Here is a 15,679-nt window from a genome sequence, read left to right as displayed (position 1 = left end):
ATTGCCCAAGAACTTTGACCCTGACGTGGATTTGAAGAGACAACCTTCTGATCTGGAGTCAGACGATCTACCATTACACATAGGCCGACAGAGGCTTGTTGAGTGAATGGGTTGAATTCTGCCATCTCTGATTGCCTTGTTTTTTGAGTAGTAGAAATCTCCTCTGAATCTTTTATGTTTGCTTCTTTGTGTTTTCACTTATACTCTCACCAAGCCTTTCCCGAACGTAAGTAAAAATCTGAAAATCCTCTGACGTCCAAACCTTAAATCACAACTCTTATCAACACACGAGACTAGGATCAATCATTTTCATACATGTATACAGTGCTTGACAAATTTATTAGACCACTTGTCAAAAAAACCCTGTCAGAAATCTTTCAAAAACTTGAAACTAAACATCCAAACGTTGAGTCCACAGCCTCACAGATCTGCAGCAGACTTTACTCATATTGTCGTGACTTCTGTGCCTGTGGTCCAGTAATCACCTATCAAAGGTTTCAAAAATCTATTTTTATATCATGACTTAAATCTTGCCAAACACTTGTCCAGCAGATGGGGCCTCTGAGGCACCTGTCATCAAACAAAAACTATTTCAGTCTTAGTTTTAAAAAAGCATCAACACATAAATAAACATGTTTGTGTCTTGGGAGCAGAGGTGATTCCACAGCCAGGAACACAAATTTCATTCTCTTCACTCCGGGCTATGCCTCGAAGCCTGGCACCGCGCCGAGGCTGTGCCCTTTTGTCCAGTTCTTTATTGACGCTCTGGGACGTCATGAGAACACCACAGCCCTGCTCTCCAAACACACCCATAATTTATTACATGTTATTTGTGTTTTCACTCTCACTCATCTGACTATTTCCCAATGCAGAAGTCTTTGAAGATTATATCTAAGATCTCCTCTGCCCCAACTCGTCCAGTGATCCGGCCCAAGCTGGTGAGAGCCAACCGGACACCCTCTGCTGCCAGAGCGAGGTCAGTGTCACGGTGCCGTTTGTACTGAGCCAGAGCCGCCACACACTGCTGCAGGTGGGCCCTGTGGCGGGCCTGGGTCAGGGTGGGGGCTCCAGACAGGGGGTCGCCACACCTACAGAGGAAGTGAGAGAACAAAATGAACCAGAGCAATAAAACTTCTCTTCTTACTTGCTTACGTGCTTTTTCCAAACCAAAAACTGTTTTTATTTGCAGCACAATAATTCTGCATTTTTGATTCATTTGTTTTTATTTAACAGTGAGACAGATGCACCCTTGCTAAATTGCAGCAGGAATAATACACAACTCCTTATATGGACATCCTGCAGTGTGTGTTGATAGGCTACATGTTCAGGTTTCAGAAAATGCATTTTGTAATTTGTAATAATTTGTATAAGTTATATCAAATGAAACATGTAGCATGATAAATAATGATTATTTCTGCTTACAGAGTTTTGACACTGCTGTGCAGCACGGTCAGAAAGTCCTGCAGTCCATCATTAGTGTGACAGGAGATCAGACAGACAGGAGGAAGTCCAGAAACCCGTCTCATCTCTCTGTCCAGCTTCTGTCTTTCACACTCAGGCAGCAGATCACTTTTATTCAACACCAACAGGCACCTGTCTGAATAAAACACAAACCAGTAACAATAATATTTTTTATTTTTATAAATTATTACATACTGACTTGGGTCCTGTTTAACTAGAGAATTTGTATTTACTTTGTTATGAGGTAGTTATGTTGCATCTTTAATTTATGGGATTTGTGGAGTGAGCCGAGCTCTGTAACTTAGTTTGTCTTTCTATAATGACAATATACAATACAGCTCTAATAATACTACTGCTATTACTAGTACTACTACTACTACTTCTTCTACTACTGCTTTTACTACTACTACTACCATTACTTCTTATTCTACTACTACTACGACTACTACTACTACGACTACTTCTACTACTACTACTAATTCTACTTCTACGACTACTTCTACTACTACTACTACTACTATTTTTGCATCTACTACTTCTACTACTACTTTTACATCTACTACTTCTACTTCTTCTACAACTACTTCGACTTCTACTACTACTACTTCTACTTTACTACTTCTACTACTACTACTTGAACACTGCACCCCATTTCCATTCTGTTCTAGAACTGATTAAAACAAGTGTTAACATTTACTGTTGTGAAATACTCCACCCCCGAACATTTTAATGATGTGACTTCTAATAAATGACCAATGACAGGATAAATTACATTTTAGTGCCAAATAACTGAGCGGTTCAATTTCAGGTCATAAAACAAAACTAAGAAGTGAAAAAAGTGCAGGTGAAAGAGACATGATACCTGTCTCAGGCTGCTCCTGGGAGGACAACACACTCCTCAGGTGTGTCTGAAGGACGTCTACAGCCTGTTGAGCATCAGTGAGAAGGTGAGCACAGTCCACAACTACAAGAGTCAGATCTGCCTGTTCGACCCTGGACACAAAAAAAACCCCACACACAGATAGATGAGCGTTTTAACCAGGATTCGGACCAACTATGTTATGTTGTAGTGTACTGCAGAGGAATAAATAAGAAATGCAGCCTATGTTCCACAAACAGTATGAACGGTGATGTTCATATCATTCATGCTGAATACTCTACGGTGCTGCACCTCTGTCCCTCTGTGAGCTTGCAGCAGCAGCAGCAGCAGCAGCGGATGCTTGTACTTACCATGTCCTTCCTGTAGTGACCCCGGTCACAAGCCTCTGGCCTGCTCTTGGCACAAAAAAATTCCCTGACATGCTGTCCACCCTTCCTATACACTTAAACAAACAGAATTTTGTATATTTGTTTTAAGTTTTATATTTTATTTTTCCTCTGATTCTGTTATGACTGAGACACATTTTGAGAAAGTCATCCATTTATAAGTGAATGATTACAATCAATTAGAGCATTTCCATAAATACAACTAGAGTGGGTCATTGTTCCACTTGAAACTAGTTGGAAAGCAATAATTTAATATCTCATCTCCATCTGATGCTTTTCAACCTGCCAAGTACAAATATTGGAAATGTTCCATATCTTGGTCTGAGAATCTTCTGACGTTTTTTCATTATGTAGAGCTTCAGGAGCAGACATCATGCAATCCCCTCCACATGAGGGTCGTGGGGGGGAGCTGGTGCCAATCCCGGCTGACAAGAGGGCGAAAGGCGGGTCACACCCTGGACAGATCACCAGTCCATCACAGGGCCACATGGAGACAAATAACCATCCATTTCCACACTCACACCTATGTTTAATTTAGAGTGTCCAATTTGCCTAACCCTCATATCGGCATGTTTTTGGACTCTGAGAGGAAACCGGAGAACCCGGAGAAAACCCACGCACACACAGGGCGAGCATGCAAACGCCATGCAGAAAGGCCTTTGTTCCGACCAGGTTGCAAACCCAGGTCTTCGTGCTGCTAAGGCAAGAGCGCTAACCACTTCACCATATGGCCCCCAATCATGACAAATCCAAAACAACGTAATATTGGCAGGAACATGTACTGTAGTTTGAGCAACACTATTATGTCACCATACAGAGTCATTATTTCTTGATCACTTGTTAGATGTTGGAAAACATCCATGTAATACAGGAAACATGATTGCAGTTTTAAAATAATACATTTTTCAGGTTAAAGTGTCAAGTATTTAGTGTGACCTACACTTAAACTTGAACAATAGCACGACCCGGGCTCTCTTAAATCTGGAGTGGAATCCTAATTAACCCTGTGAAAAAGCTCTACTATGCCAGGTTTACTCCAGATATTGCATTGAGTTAAACTGATTGAAAGTTTCCTAATATTATAATGTACAATGCCATCTTTTCTAGACGTGTTCTGCATACGTTCACAGTATTGACAATTCCTTTATGGCACGTAACACGTATTTCCTCATACAACAACATACCTCTCTCTCTTTCTTTACTGTGACACACATCCTGCTACTGTACTGACCGCCTATACCCCCACACAAGTTTCCCAGAACAACGCCGTCACTCCCTCGGACAGGAGTGCAACCAGCTGCACACATGTGGCCCTGCCCATGCAACGCGTGATGCGCGAAGATAACAGCACCTGATGAACATGTGCTTTTATGTATGCTGCAGCGTACAAACGAGGCTCTTCTCTGATCATCATGCGTGGTGTAAAGAGCTTGAGACCTTGGCCAGGTTATTCAACTTTACCTGTGATTCTGTTCCCAAAAATCTCTTATATTTTAACCAGTTTACTTATGTCCTCTGTCCAAATCTGAACAACGCAATTGAAAGGCAACATACAAAATGTGCCAGGCAACATGTCAGGCAACTCATCTCTCTGTCAGCTGGGGAGAGGGAGAGTGTTTTTACCGGACCCTCAAAGATCTCAAAGGATTTCTTACTAGCTTGAATCTCTTGATTATAGTTTATATTACACACTTTTATTGTAATGTCTACACACCTCCGGACTAGGATAATGTAAAGTTTATCAGACAAGTGAAGATATTGGAGTACTGCAGGTCTGGAATAATGTCTGCTCTGATGGTTTCCATCCATAGTAAAAAGCACTGTAGGATATACATGATACAGTATACAGTGTAAACTAAAACTAATTAATTCACCTTTCTATACCCAGATTTGAGTCGGCTCACTGGGCTTCCTCTCTGAGGGGTCAGAAATTAATCAAGCACAACATTCAATTAAAACTTATTGAATGCAAGTAACTAACTATAATTTGACATCTTAATATAGAAATAATGATGTACTGTTTGTTTCTTTGTAAAAAAAAAACACCTATATTTTAAAAATATCATTTTGGTTAAAGAGCTTCTACAGACTGATGTACTAACCATTACAAAAGCATAAAAAAGTATGTTTACGTAATTACAATATTGATCATTTAGGGCAACTGTGGCTTTGGGTGGTGGTCTAATCTAATGAATTTATGAATTTATTCTAATGAATCTAATCTCCGTGAATTTAAAGTGCTCAGTAAGCTAAAAGTAAAAGTAAAATGTACTGTAAGTAATGCATATCCATTTTACTGTTGTAGCTGTGGTATTTATGAACAGTTCTTACAAAGACAGGAAACGTTGAGTCATAAATCCGTTATTAATCAATGTGTGGCGTGAGCTGTAGGCGTAATTACATTTCCTTATGGTCTCCAGAAACATCTCAGTGCACATGGACAAGTGTGTGTATCAGGGTTGATGCTCGTATGAGTCAGTGAGTCTGCCTGTTTGTATATGATGAAGTGGTGATGACGACCACTACCACCGCTGCTATTCTTCCCTGGTGTAAACAGTGGAAGTGGCTGTTAGTAAATGGTTGTGTACATCCCGGCTCTATATTACACATGAAGAAAAAAAAAAATCGTTACACAACCTCCTGAGTGTTTGTCCCATGTATTTATAACTGTGGCTCAGTAATAAGAATAAACTCTGGAGGTTACACAGACATCACAAAAATTTGATTGCATGTACGAGGGAAAACCGCTGACTTATTTCTTCCTTTCTTTGTTTCCAGAGACATAATCCACTGATCCCAAGCCTAATTTGTCCTGTTATATTATACTCAGGCAAACAGTGGCTAACGCAGCTACGCAGGACTCTGCGTTTGTATTGATAAGCAAAGTTATGAAACTGAATTAAAATTTCCTCCCTACCTTTCCCGAGCTCGACGGACTCCCTCTCTTTCCACCACGTCTGGGCTGTCTCTGAGGCCCGCTGTGTCACTCAACAGGATGGGGAAGCCGCCGATGTCCAGTGCTGTCTCCACTATGTCCCTGGTGGTCCCAGCCTTGGGAGACACAATGGCAGCAGGTCTCTGGCCTGTATTTAAAAAAGCACAAAGTAGGTAATTTTCAGTGTTTTTGTCAGTTTCAGTGAATTACAAAAAGGCCAAAATCACCAATGTATTTGTCCAACTCTGAAAACTTTAGGACTTCCCCAGCAAGTTCGTGGTTAAGACATGTTCCTAGTGAAGACGTAAAACCTGAACAAGTCTTCCAATAAATAAATATTAATAATAATAAGTGATTTTCCTGAACAGCTATGCAATTTTTCCCCCCAAACATTAGAACATGAGTAAATCGTTAAATGTCTTCAGGAAATTTTAACTATGGAATAATACACATACAGTGTGTTGTTCTGAATATTTCCAGCAGTAAATAAATGTAAGCGTCCATGTTATTCATAATGAAGGCACAAGTTTTGTAACCACAATGCAGCTCTATATGACACGTTGACATTGTAATGGCGATATGTAAAATTGCTTCAAATGATTTTTTAAGCATCTAATGAATAGGAAATCTGACATAAAATCCCTGAAAGCTCTATTGTACAGAGTGGCTATAAATAAAGTTGATACAGTACTTAAGTTCCACACTGTCCAAACACTACAGGAGATTTTCCCCTCATGCCTTCCCTTATTCTTCATGCAGGTCCGTTCCACTCAATCCTATGCCAAGTAACTCTCATTATTACTTGCAAATTGTCTGGCCAGACTGAAGACTTATCTGAACAGGAACAGATAACGGGACTTTATCTTAAATTTGATAAATACCCCTATTATTCTGATAGGAAGCAGTGAGGACCCACAACCGAGTCTCCACTCTGGATAGTTTATGTAATGGGCTTCTTAATGATTTCAGGATACAATTTCATAAACAAACAGAACCCCATGCCATAAACAACATGGGATTCATTAGGTTGATACCAAATGACCCTAGAGAGTGACTTATAATCAGAGAGGAAAAGGCGAACACTGATTACATAAAACACATGTAGTGCTTGCTTACATCTACTGTATATATGGACCTGTATGATACACACTAATGACTTTTCATTATGTTCATTACATTTTTCTAAACTGTGATTCCAATAGCATGTGGTGCATGGCAAGAATCAGAGAGATGTCACAGCACAGGCAGTAGAACCTGTGTGAGGAGAACTTGAAATATTTGAACAGTTTCATATTTATTCCAAAGTCAGTGTGTGTCTCTTTGTTTAAGATTTATCCCCCTTCAATATTGTCCCCTAACAGAACAGATATTGCATTCTTTATTTCCTAACTATGGTTGACACGATAGTAAATGTGTATGTGTGTGTGATATTACTCAGGTCCTCTTACAAAGTGTGTTGAGCAGGCTACTTTTTCCCGCATTAGTAGCTCCCGCGATGACCACCTGCACGCCACTGCGAAGCCGCTCGCCCTTCCTTTCGTCCTTCAGGTGTCGCTCCATCTCTGCCTGTAAATTGCAAACCGATGTGTCCACTGCCAGTGGTGAGAGGGAGACAAAGACAGAGAGGGAACAGGACATGACGAGTGTGTCATGTTTAACTTCACTTTCATGTCCTTGAAAAAAGAATTTCTGTCCTTTGAGGGAAAAAGGCCTGTCGCCCTGCTCCTGACACTCTGCGTCTAGACCAAAAATGGGTCATGGACGTGTCTCTTTCCCCTTGGACTGAAGCGGAAAAACGTGTTTAACAATACAGTGCGTCAGCAATAAATCATTTTTCTTACAGTAGATAAATTTGACCTGTCTACAATCCTGAAGCACATTACATACAACAAATGTGAAATGACTTGAAATGAAACTTTTAAAATTTAGTCATAACAGAAATCATGTAACCTGCTGTTTCTTTGTAGGTGAAAATGGAAGTTATTTATGCCAGATTTTCTATTTTTGGGACACAGTGTGTTATTATTTACTCAGAGGCAAGAGCCACAATTTCGTGCCACCCAAACAAACAGGGGTTCCCAGGGTTTATTGTGTTCACACTTCACAACATCTGAGGCTCTCTAAAGAGCTCTGCCAGTGCCAGACAGTAGGCGACAGACTCAGGGGGGACATCCCTCATGTGCGCACACACACACGCACACACACACACACACACACACACAACTGTGGACTGTGAGAATGAGAAAACTGGCAAGTGAGACAGTTGGACTGTAGATGGTGGTGCTGGCTGCACTATTTCTGTGAGTGGCATGGCAGGTCGTCTTTGAAGGCAAGACGAATGTTTTTGCCGTCCCCCTGGTCTTCTATCCACACATCCTTAAGGAAATCGCCTTTTGAGCAGTCCGATGTCTATGGCTTCTACCCGCTGTGCAGCAACCTCACACGAGAGCATTAGAAGATCCAAACAGGAAAGAATTCAGACTCCTCTCTTTAGACAGCGACAGAACCTTGAGACCCGCACACCTCCCCTCCAAAGCCCCAGAGATCACTGTCCTGTTATTTTTCTGCAGCACACAGGACAAAGTTCACCACACATACCTTGGTTTAAAACCCCGTCCTCAATTAGCTCATCCTCACTGAAGTCGATGAAGGCCTCAACATGAGCAAGACACTGTGAGGCATGAAAAATAGAGATTAGAGATTCAATTTAATTCAAATATATATATATATATATATATATATATGTACATATATATGTATGTACATACATATGTATATATACATATATACATACATATAGATATGTATATATATATATACATATACATATATATATATACATATATACACATACCATTAAGTTAATTTGAAAACGACACGCAGAACATAGGAAATGTGAATGCAATGAACTGGAAACAAAATGTACAGTACATGTCAACAAGTAAGACTTTAAAGAATTTAAAGAAGTTACTTGTAATAAAAATGAAAAAAACATTTATAGCTTACATCAGTTAAAATATACAGACTGCACCTTCAAATTAAAGTTGAGATCATTTTAAACCTACTTAAAATCAGTTCCAGTAAGATTTCCATTTTACTCAGAACAGAAACTGTAAGATGTTTGTCTATCATCAGATCTGATTTTTAATTAATTACATTTTTGATTTGATCTGTTAGAACTTTACATAACAATGATGATGTTGTCCAAACGCCAAGATTTTTATTTTATAATGATATTGAGAGAAAAGTCGTTATTGTTTGATACAGTATCAGCATTCTTGCTATGTATCATTGATAAATGCCTGATGGTTTATCTTATTTCATAAATGCTTATGATTGATTTTGTGTTGTCTGAACCATCATTATGCCTTAAACTGTCATTTCACACACTGGCTATTCAATGCTTTTTTTTAGTGCTCTCCCATACATTTATTCACTTTAGATACCTTGTAATATACTGACATTAGATTAAAGGGTTTCTTTGCATGCATATTTTTGAGAAGATATTAAATCAAGAATACAGAGTGTCAGAGTATGAACCACACCACTGATCACTATCGTGATTGACACAGCAGAACATAAATACAATAGTAGTATAGCTGCACAAAAACAGGAAGCGTCAGATTTCCATACTTTAATCCTTTCACAAAAGTGGGAAGCCAACTGTGACAAAAACAGCATTGTTTGGGTGTCAGATAAGAGTTTGACCTAAAGCATCATACAGATGGTATACCTCTGATTAAATAGATTTCCAGAACTCTGAATACAAAATAAAGGCCTGTGCAAATTGCTTCTAGGAAATGTGTGAAGAAAGCTGCTGACAAGCAGCTAACCAGTTTCTCATGGGAGAAGACCTGGCCCGGTTTGGTCTGATCGGGTGCCAAAGCGTTGCGAAATCACTTGTCCACATTTTCCAAAACCACACGCAGTGGAGGAAGGTTTGGCTCAAATCCACTGAGGTGAAGTGGTCATGTGCAGTTAGTGACCTGCTGCTCGGTACGAGATGCAAAAAGGAAAGCGCAGCCTCTGTCAGGATTACATGTAAACAGGATAGACATAAAATCACAGTTGCCACCACATTGTAAGACACAATGTTCAGTTGGACTTCTTTTGAATTAATGTAAGAGGATAAAGGTTAACTTCAAATAAAGTCTTTTCCAAACCGCTTATATCTATGAAGTGAAAACTGTAAATGTAAATACAAACAAACGTCCATTTGTTTCACACCAATGTCAGATGAGTTCACGTGATGCTAATTAAATCTATCAGCTCCACACGACTCTCTCTTTGTTTGTCAGTAAAGCAGTGTTTGGATCTTGTGTCGCCCAGATACATTGCTTCTCTTCCACAGTAAAGATGGAAGAGGGCAACAGCAACTCTGCTCTAGTAAAGTGAGACTGCAGAAAACAGGTTGGGATATGACTGGAAACAAAAAGTGAAATATACTGCTAGAAAAATGCCCCTGAGGCGCAGCCGCCTCTGTACAAACAAACACTCCCTCAGTCAGGTCTGATAGTTTTGCTTCACAGAGCCTGTTTTCAGACGAAGGACGCAAGATAATCTACTGATAACAACAACAATGCAGCAGCAGCATAGAAGAACATATAGTACAACAAACAATACAAAGCCAGATGCTCAGAAAAGTATGGTTGTTGTTTGAGTGAATAGCAGCAGGTTATAGAACAGACGATGCCTTTAAATACATCTTGTTCTTTAAAAGTCAAAAATAGAGCTGCCACTGGACACTTACTAGCAGCTTTCCTCAGGAAAGTCCAAATTAACAACTCGACAACGGTGACTCATGTCAAGACAGTAAACAACCTGAAGGAACATCTAATGTTCTCAAAATGTTCCTTTACGGTGTGACATAATCACATAGTGATAACAACCGTCTTAGGGCTGCAACTATTGATTTTCATTGTAGATTAATCTATAAATGACATTTGTCATCAATTATTTGGATTGGAGAGATATTACGAATGGATAGGCTGTTAAACAAGGATTTTGGAGGTCAAAATAATACGGGAAAGAGGTTCCGGACCTCTTTGGTCCAAACTAGTTGTAAAATGTGTAAAATAGAACACATAAAGTAAAGGTGTGCCATAAAGTTCTGGCCACGAACCAAAGATATTCAGTTTACTTCTAGAGAGTGAATAATTTTACCAAAATAGATGGTAGGGAAGAAACATCTTCGCTGAAGAATATAATGGAACATTAAAAAAACATTTTTAATTTTTACTGGCTGGGATGTAGAAATGTTTCCATGTTACTCATCACATGCAAAATGATAACCAAGTCTTAATTTTTGGTTGAATGTTCATGAATTCAACTTTGACTTTTGTTTTTCCCAGAGCTGAACGTGATGGAAAACAAGTATCTACGTTACATCAATATTTTGATCTTCACTAATGAGCAGAAAATGCACGCAGTGCATGTGCTACAGAACCATGGAAAACAGGAAGCCTCAGGTTCCCATAGGTTAATCCATCATCAGTGTGGTGAAAAAGCAGCTGCAGAAGTACAAAAAAAACCGGAAAGCATTGTGTGGGAGTGAAACCACTGAGATGTGACCTACAGCCATAGTACCTGCGGGTTGTTTCCAATATTGTTTTCGGAGAAACACTCGATATGAACATGGACAATGTCTCTCCAGGGAGAGATTGAGGATTCAGGATTGTGGAATCTTGTCAGGCTCTTGTCAGGATGCCACAACACAGGCTAATTTATAGCAGGACAATGCATTGTGATTTAAAAAAGCTCCACCTGTCAGTTTGCAGCTTTGGTGTTACAACAAAATTGACTAACATCTAATCACACTTAAGACTAACGCAAATTGAGCATGATAATAGGTCAAAGTTCAAGTGCAAAGTTGGTTATTGTTATTGTGACAACAAAAGAGCACTGCATCAGATTTTATAACATTAAAGATTAGATAAATGAAGTGAGCTCCAGTCCAGATGTAAACACCTCTTGTTTGCATGTATGGAAACCTGTGTCACATGAATCGTATGAATGACTGGTCAACGTACCCGTTTTAGTTTGTGGCTCCAGTTCTGATAAAGGCGTCCCAGGTCTCCTGACATCTGCCTGAGGGCCTGTCTCCTCTGGGCTTCCGTCTCGGCGTGGATCAGGTCCCCGAGTCCTTCCACCTTCACAAAGCATGATACAACTTAAAAGAAGTAGCAATTGAAATACTGTGTATGCTTACAGTACATGTATTTATTGTAAGGGTCCCTTTTTCAATCTGACTGATTATGTGTACAATATACAGTATATACACTGTATAATTTTATTAGAGAGGGATTGTATTTATTTATTATTTACAGGACATTATCAAAATAAATATCACATTATTAAAAAGAGATTTGTATTCCTGAGTGATAGTTGAAGAATTGTTATTTTGATAATACACTTTTATTATGTTATTATGGGATAAATATTGATACTGAATTATAGAACTGCTCATGATAAAAAAAATTATTTGCTATATTTATCTTTTAATAAGTTAAAACTTGACTCTACTGCTAATATTTCCTCTGAATCATAATAAAGGATAGTGTTTTATACACACAATATCCAGATTAGCCCCACAAGTTTTCATACTCGCTAGCTTTTTCAAAAAAAGCTACAGATAGCTGTACTCACATATTTTTGCACAAAGAGGGTGTGTGTGTGTGTGTTCAATGTTCTTCTACCTCTGTGAGACCCAGTTTTCCTGCTTGAAAGGCCCTTCGCGTGAACTCTCCAGCTTCAGCAGGCCTCATGCCAGGCACGCTTCCTGAGAAGCACAAACACAGCATACAAACATGCAAAAATGTGCAAGGTACAAGAAGAGCACGCATCATGCACACAAAGCACACACACACACATACACACACACAGGAAGGAGGAAAACGCGGGTTCAACATGTCACTTGGGGTTCACGTGGCACGAAAACAGGCACAACTGTGTGCAGGTTAAAGAGGTGACATTTTCATTGTGTTCTCAACCCCTTTTTCAAGTCACATCAGCGAGAGACAATGGTGAGCAAAATCATTTACCAAATGGGGTCATGGTCCTTTCACAACAGCCAAATAATTATGTAATTATCACCCAAATAATAGTCAAAATCTTTTAGGTACAAAAACTGTCACGAGAGTGTGACAGTGTTTTTTTTTCTTACTCAAATATTCTAGAATAGAAATGTATATTAACACATGATTGTGTAATACTGCCGTCTAGTGGGTCAGAGGGAGAACTGCAGTAACATATTGCCAGAAAGAAGATTTTCTCTTTTAGGTCACAGTGATGCACAGTTGCCCAACTGGACCATATTCTATGTTTAAAATGCGTATGCAGGCTTTAAGAAACCAAGGTTATAAAAACAAATATACCATTAAAATCCTGTAAAGTCAGCAGATCTACTTAATTATATCCCATTAACTATATATATAAGTTAATATCAGCCTACAGTTGGCTGATATGAACTGGATGTTACCTAGAGCCTGAAGAACAGCAGTAATGACAGCAGTACCACCATGGATGTGGAACTCCACACTGTCCTCTCCTGTGAAACTGTGAGGAGCTGATGACATGAACACAAGAGAGAAAACAACAAAACATTTGTCAGTTGCCAAGTGACAGGAAACTGGCTAAATAAAACCTTAGTATAAAGCTGCTTTGATTTGTCTCGATAAAAAGCTGTTTGCAAAATGTGTCATGTTTGTGCCGGTCTCTGTTTCTTTTGTTTTATCTGATTTACATGCAGAAGGGGTGGGATGATGAGTGATTGGCAGGTGGGTGGTGGTTAGGAGGCTTTGTATGAGACATGCTATATAATAAAGTTTGATTGATTGATGGCTCTCAGAGTACCATACTATAGTTAAATTGTGAATTTGCAACATTCTGCCTTCACAAGATACCAAGAAACAAACATGATCTTAGTAAATACATAGTCAAGCACTAATGTCATGAGCAAAGAGACTTCTAAAAGCTCTGATTTGGGATGTCCTGTATATATTGTGTATGTCATGAGTTCACAATTTTGTGTGTATACACTGTAAAAAAGAGAACAGACCAGGGAACCAGAGAACAAGTCCACGGTCCAGCACTTCTTTGCCTTCGGCGTCTGTGATGCATCGTAACAAAGCTTTGCGTGGAGGAGGCAGGCTGCTGCGTGTGAGCCCAGCCATACACCTCAGTGCCGTAGCCGAGGCTGGACCACTGACTCGCACCACCGCAACACCACACCTGCCATGACCCGATGACAAGGCAAAGACGGTATCAGCATCAGCCAGTCCAGCTGGAACGCCATCACAGGAGGACAGAAGTCTGCCGGGCAGAGTTCCTTTGCTGGGGATAAGAGAATGATTAGATTCACTTTAGCTTACGATTATAATGTTGACATACATATACAGTACTCTCTTTTTATATATTTTTACTGTATAGGGACACAAAATATCATCTGCACGATATTGTATTGGCAGACATTGGCTTTAAAATGAATTATCCGATAACGTAAACACTCCAATATCCGCCGATATGATGAATGACTAAAATAGTAGGCTGAAAAAGCTGTTACCTCCTTGACTTCTATGCTAGCGCCCCCTATTCTTTTTTTGATGCTACCTATTTATATGGATGTTTTATATCCACATCTACTGTGATACAATATGAAACATTTTATTATGGTAATTTTACTAAAGAAGAGCCTAAATTGCCTCCACAGTTGGACAAAAGGAAAGTTGTATATATATATATATATATATATATATATATATATATATATATATATATATATATCGGTATTGGTTATCGGCCCAAGCACTCCGGATATATTGGCATATTGGATATAGGCAAAAATCCAATATCGTGCATCCCTAGAACTGTATATATAAGCATCATACATACTGTATTGTACACAAATCTGTTGAGTTAGAGATTGTAAAAGGAAACCATAAGGCATTATCCTTGTATGAAAGATAGAAATAAGAAATACAGGAGGGTAAAATACATGAAATATGATGGTTTATCAGGTGATTTAATAATAAAAGTTAACAGAGGAATATTCATACTTTAGTCCATTGAAAATATAACCACAAGGAAAAAAGTATAGAGGCCAGTAAATAATAGATGAAATTGATATAAGTAAACAAACCTGATCCTACGCGTGTGGATGGCAGCTCTCATTATTCCACGACAGACAAATGAAAACATAATTAAAGGACAGTGACACCAAATATTTCACTCATGGCTAATTTGTTAGAAACGAAAGACGGTTAAAAAATGTGTTCCGTCCTTGACAAATTCATGAAGCAGACGTGTATCTTTGTCAGTCTGTGCAAGTGTACATTTCGGGGGTAATGTCATCTTGTCAATGTCGACAATTAATTATGTGAGAATGTTTTCTCATCTAGTGTGAAGAGTCTAACCTCACGTTCATGCCTCTAGTTTCTACACGACGACGTCACTCCCTCTGCTCATTGTTATTGGTAAACGTTTTCCACAACTACACACTTCCAATGTTTCTATTGGTTTTCAACCTGTCAATCTCGAGTAAGTCCCGCCTACGGTACGTGGATAAATTTGGTCCGTGTAGCAACTGAAAGAGACAAAAACAAAATTAATTTAGACCACAAACATGTTCCTACATTATGAGAGTTTGTTTGCCACAAACTATATTGCATTGTGTTTAATTACGTTGTTGATTAAACAGTTATTACAGTTATTGTTAAACAATGCTATCTGACGCTCGTTTCTCAGTGGCGACACTTGCTGACGCTAAAGTAGAATGCTCTCCTCCTTACAGAGGATTTTACGGTAAAAATGCATGGAACCAAATAACAAGCTGTTTTGTACGGTAAGCAGCATCCGGTCTTCAAAATAAAAACTTTTTAATCGAAGAAATTCTCAACGTTTTCCATAGGTTCTTGACAAGACTGGCCACATTGTGTTCAGGACATATATGACTACTAGCACACTGGGAACCGGACATTTTTACAGTACAGTTTCTGAAATTTAAAATTAAATTGCAACAAT

General features: G+C 39.0%; 1 protein-coding gene across 1 annotated transcript; it reads right to left on the bottom strand.

The window, feature by feature from the left end:
- Positions 1-306: 306 nt before the first annotated feature.
- Positions 307-15,107, bottom strand: gtpbp3 (GTP binding protein 3, mitochondrial). The gene is made up of 11 exons (XM_058639457.1): positions 14,799-15,107; positions 13,719-13,993; positions 13,140-13,226; positions 12,358-12,440; positions 11,692-11,811; positions 8,261-8,333; positions 7,111-7,254; positions 5,645-5,810; positions 2,324-2,454; positions 1,423-1,597; positions 307-1,088 (listed from the first exon to the last, which is right to left on the bottom strand). The coding sequence occupies exons 1-11, from the start codon at positions 14,855-14,857 to the stop codon at positions 857-859; spliced, it is 1,545 nt and encodes a 514-aa protein (XP_058495440.1). The 5' UTR covers positions 14,858-15,107; the 3' UTR covers positions 307-856.
- Between the last annotated feature and the right edge of the window lie 572 nt (positions 15,108-15,679).

The sequence above is a fragment of the Solea solea genome, chromosome 9 (genome assembly GCF_958295425.1).
Source record: "Solea solea chromosome 9, fSolSol10.1, whole genome shotgun sequence".
NCBI classification, from domain to species: domain Eukaryota; kingdom Metazoa; phylum Chordata; class Actinopteri; order Pleuronectiformes; family Soleidae; genus Solea; species Solea solea.
The sequence above is the reverse complement of the archived record's forward strand: the minus strand, read 5'-3'. Positions and strand labels throughout refer to the sequence as shown.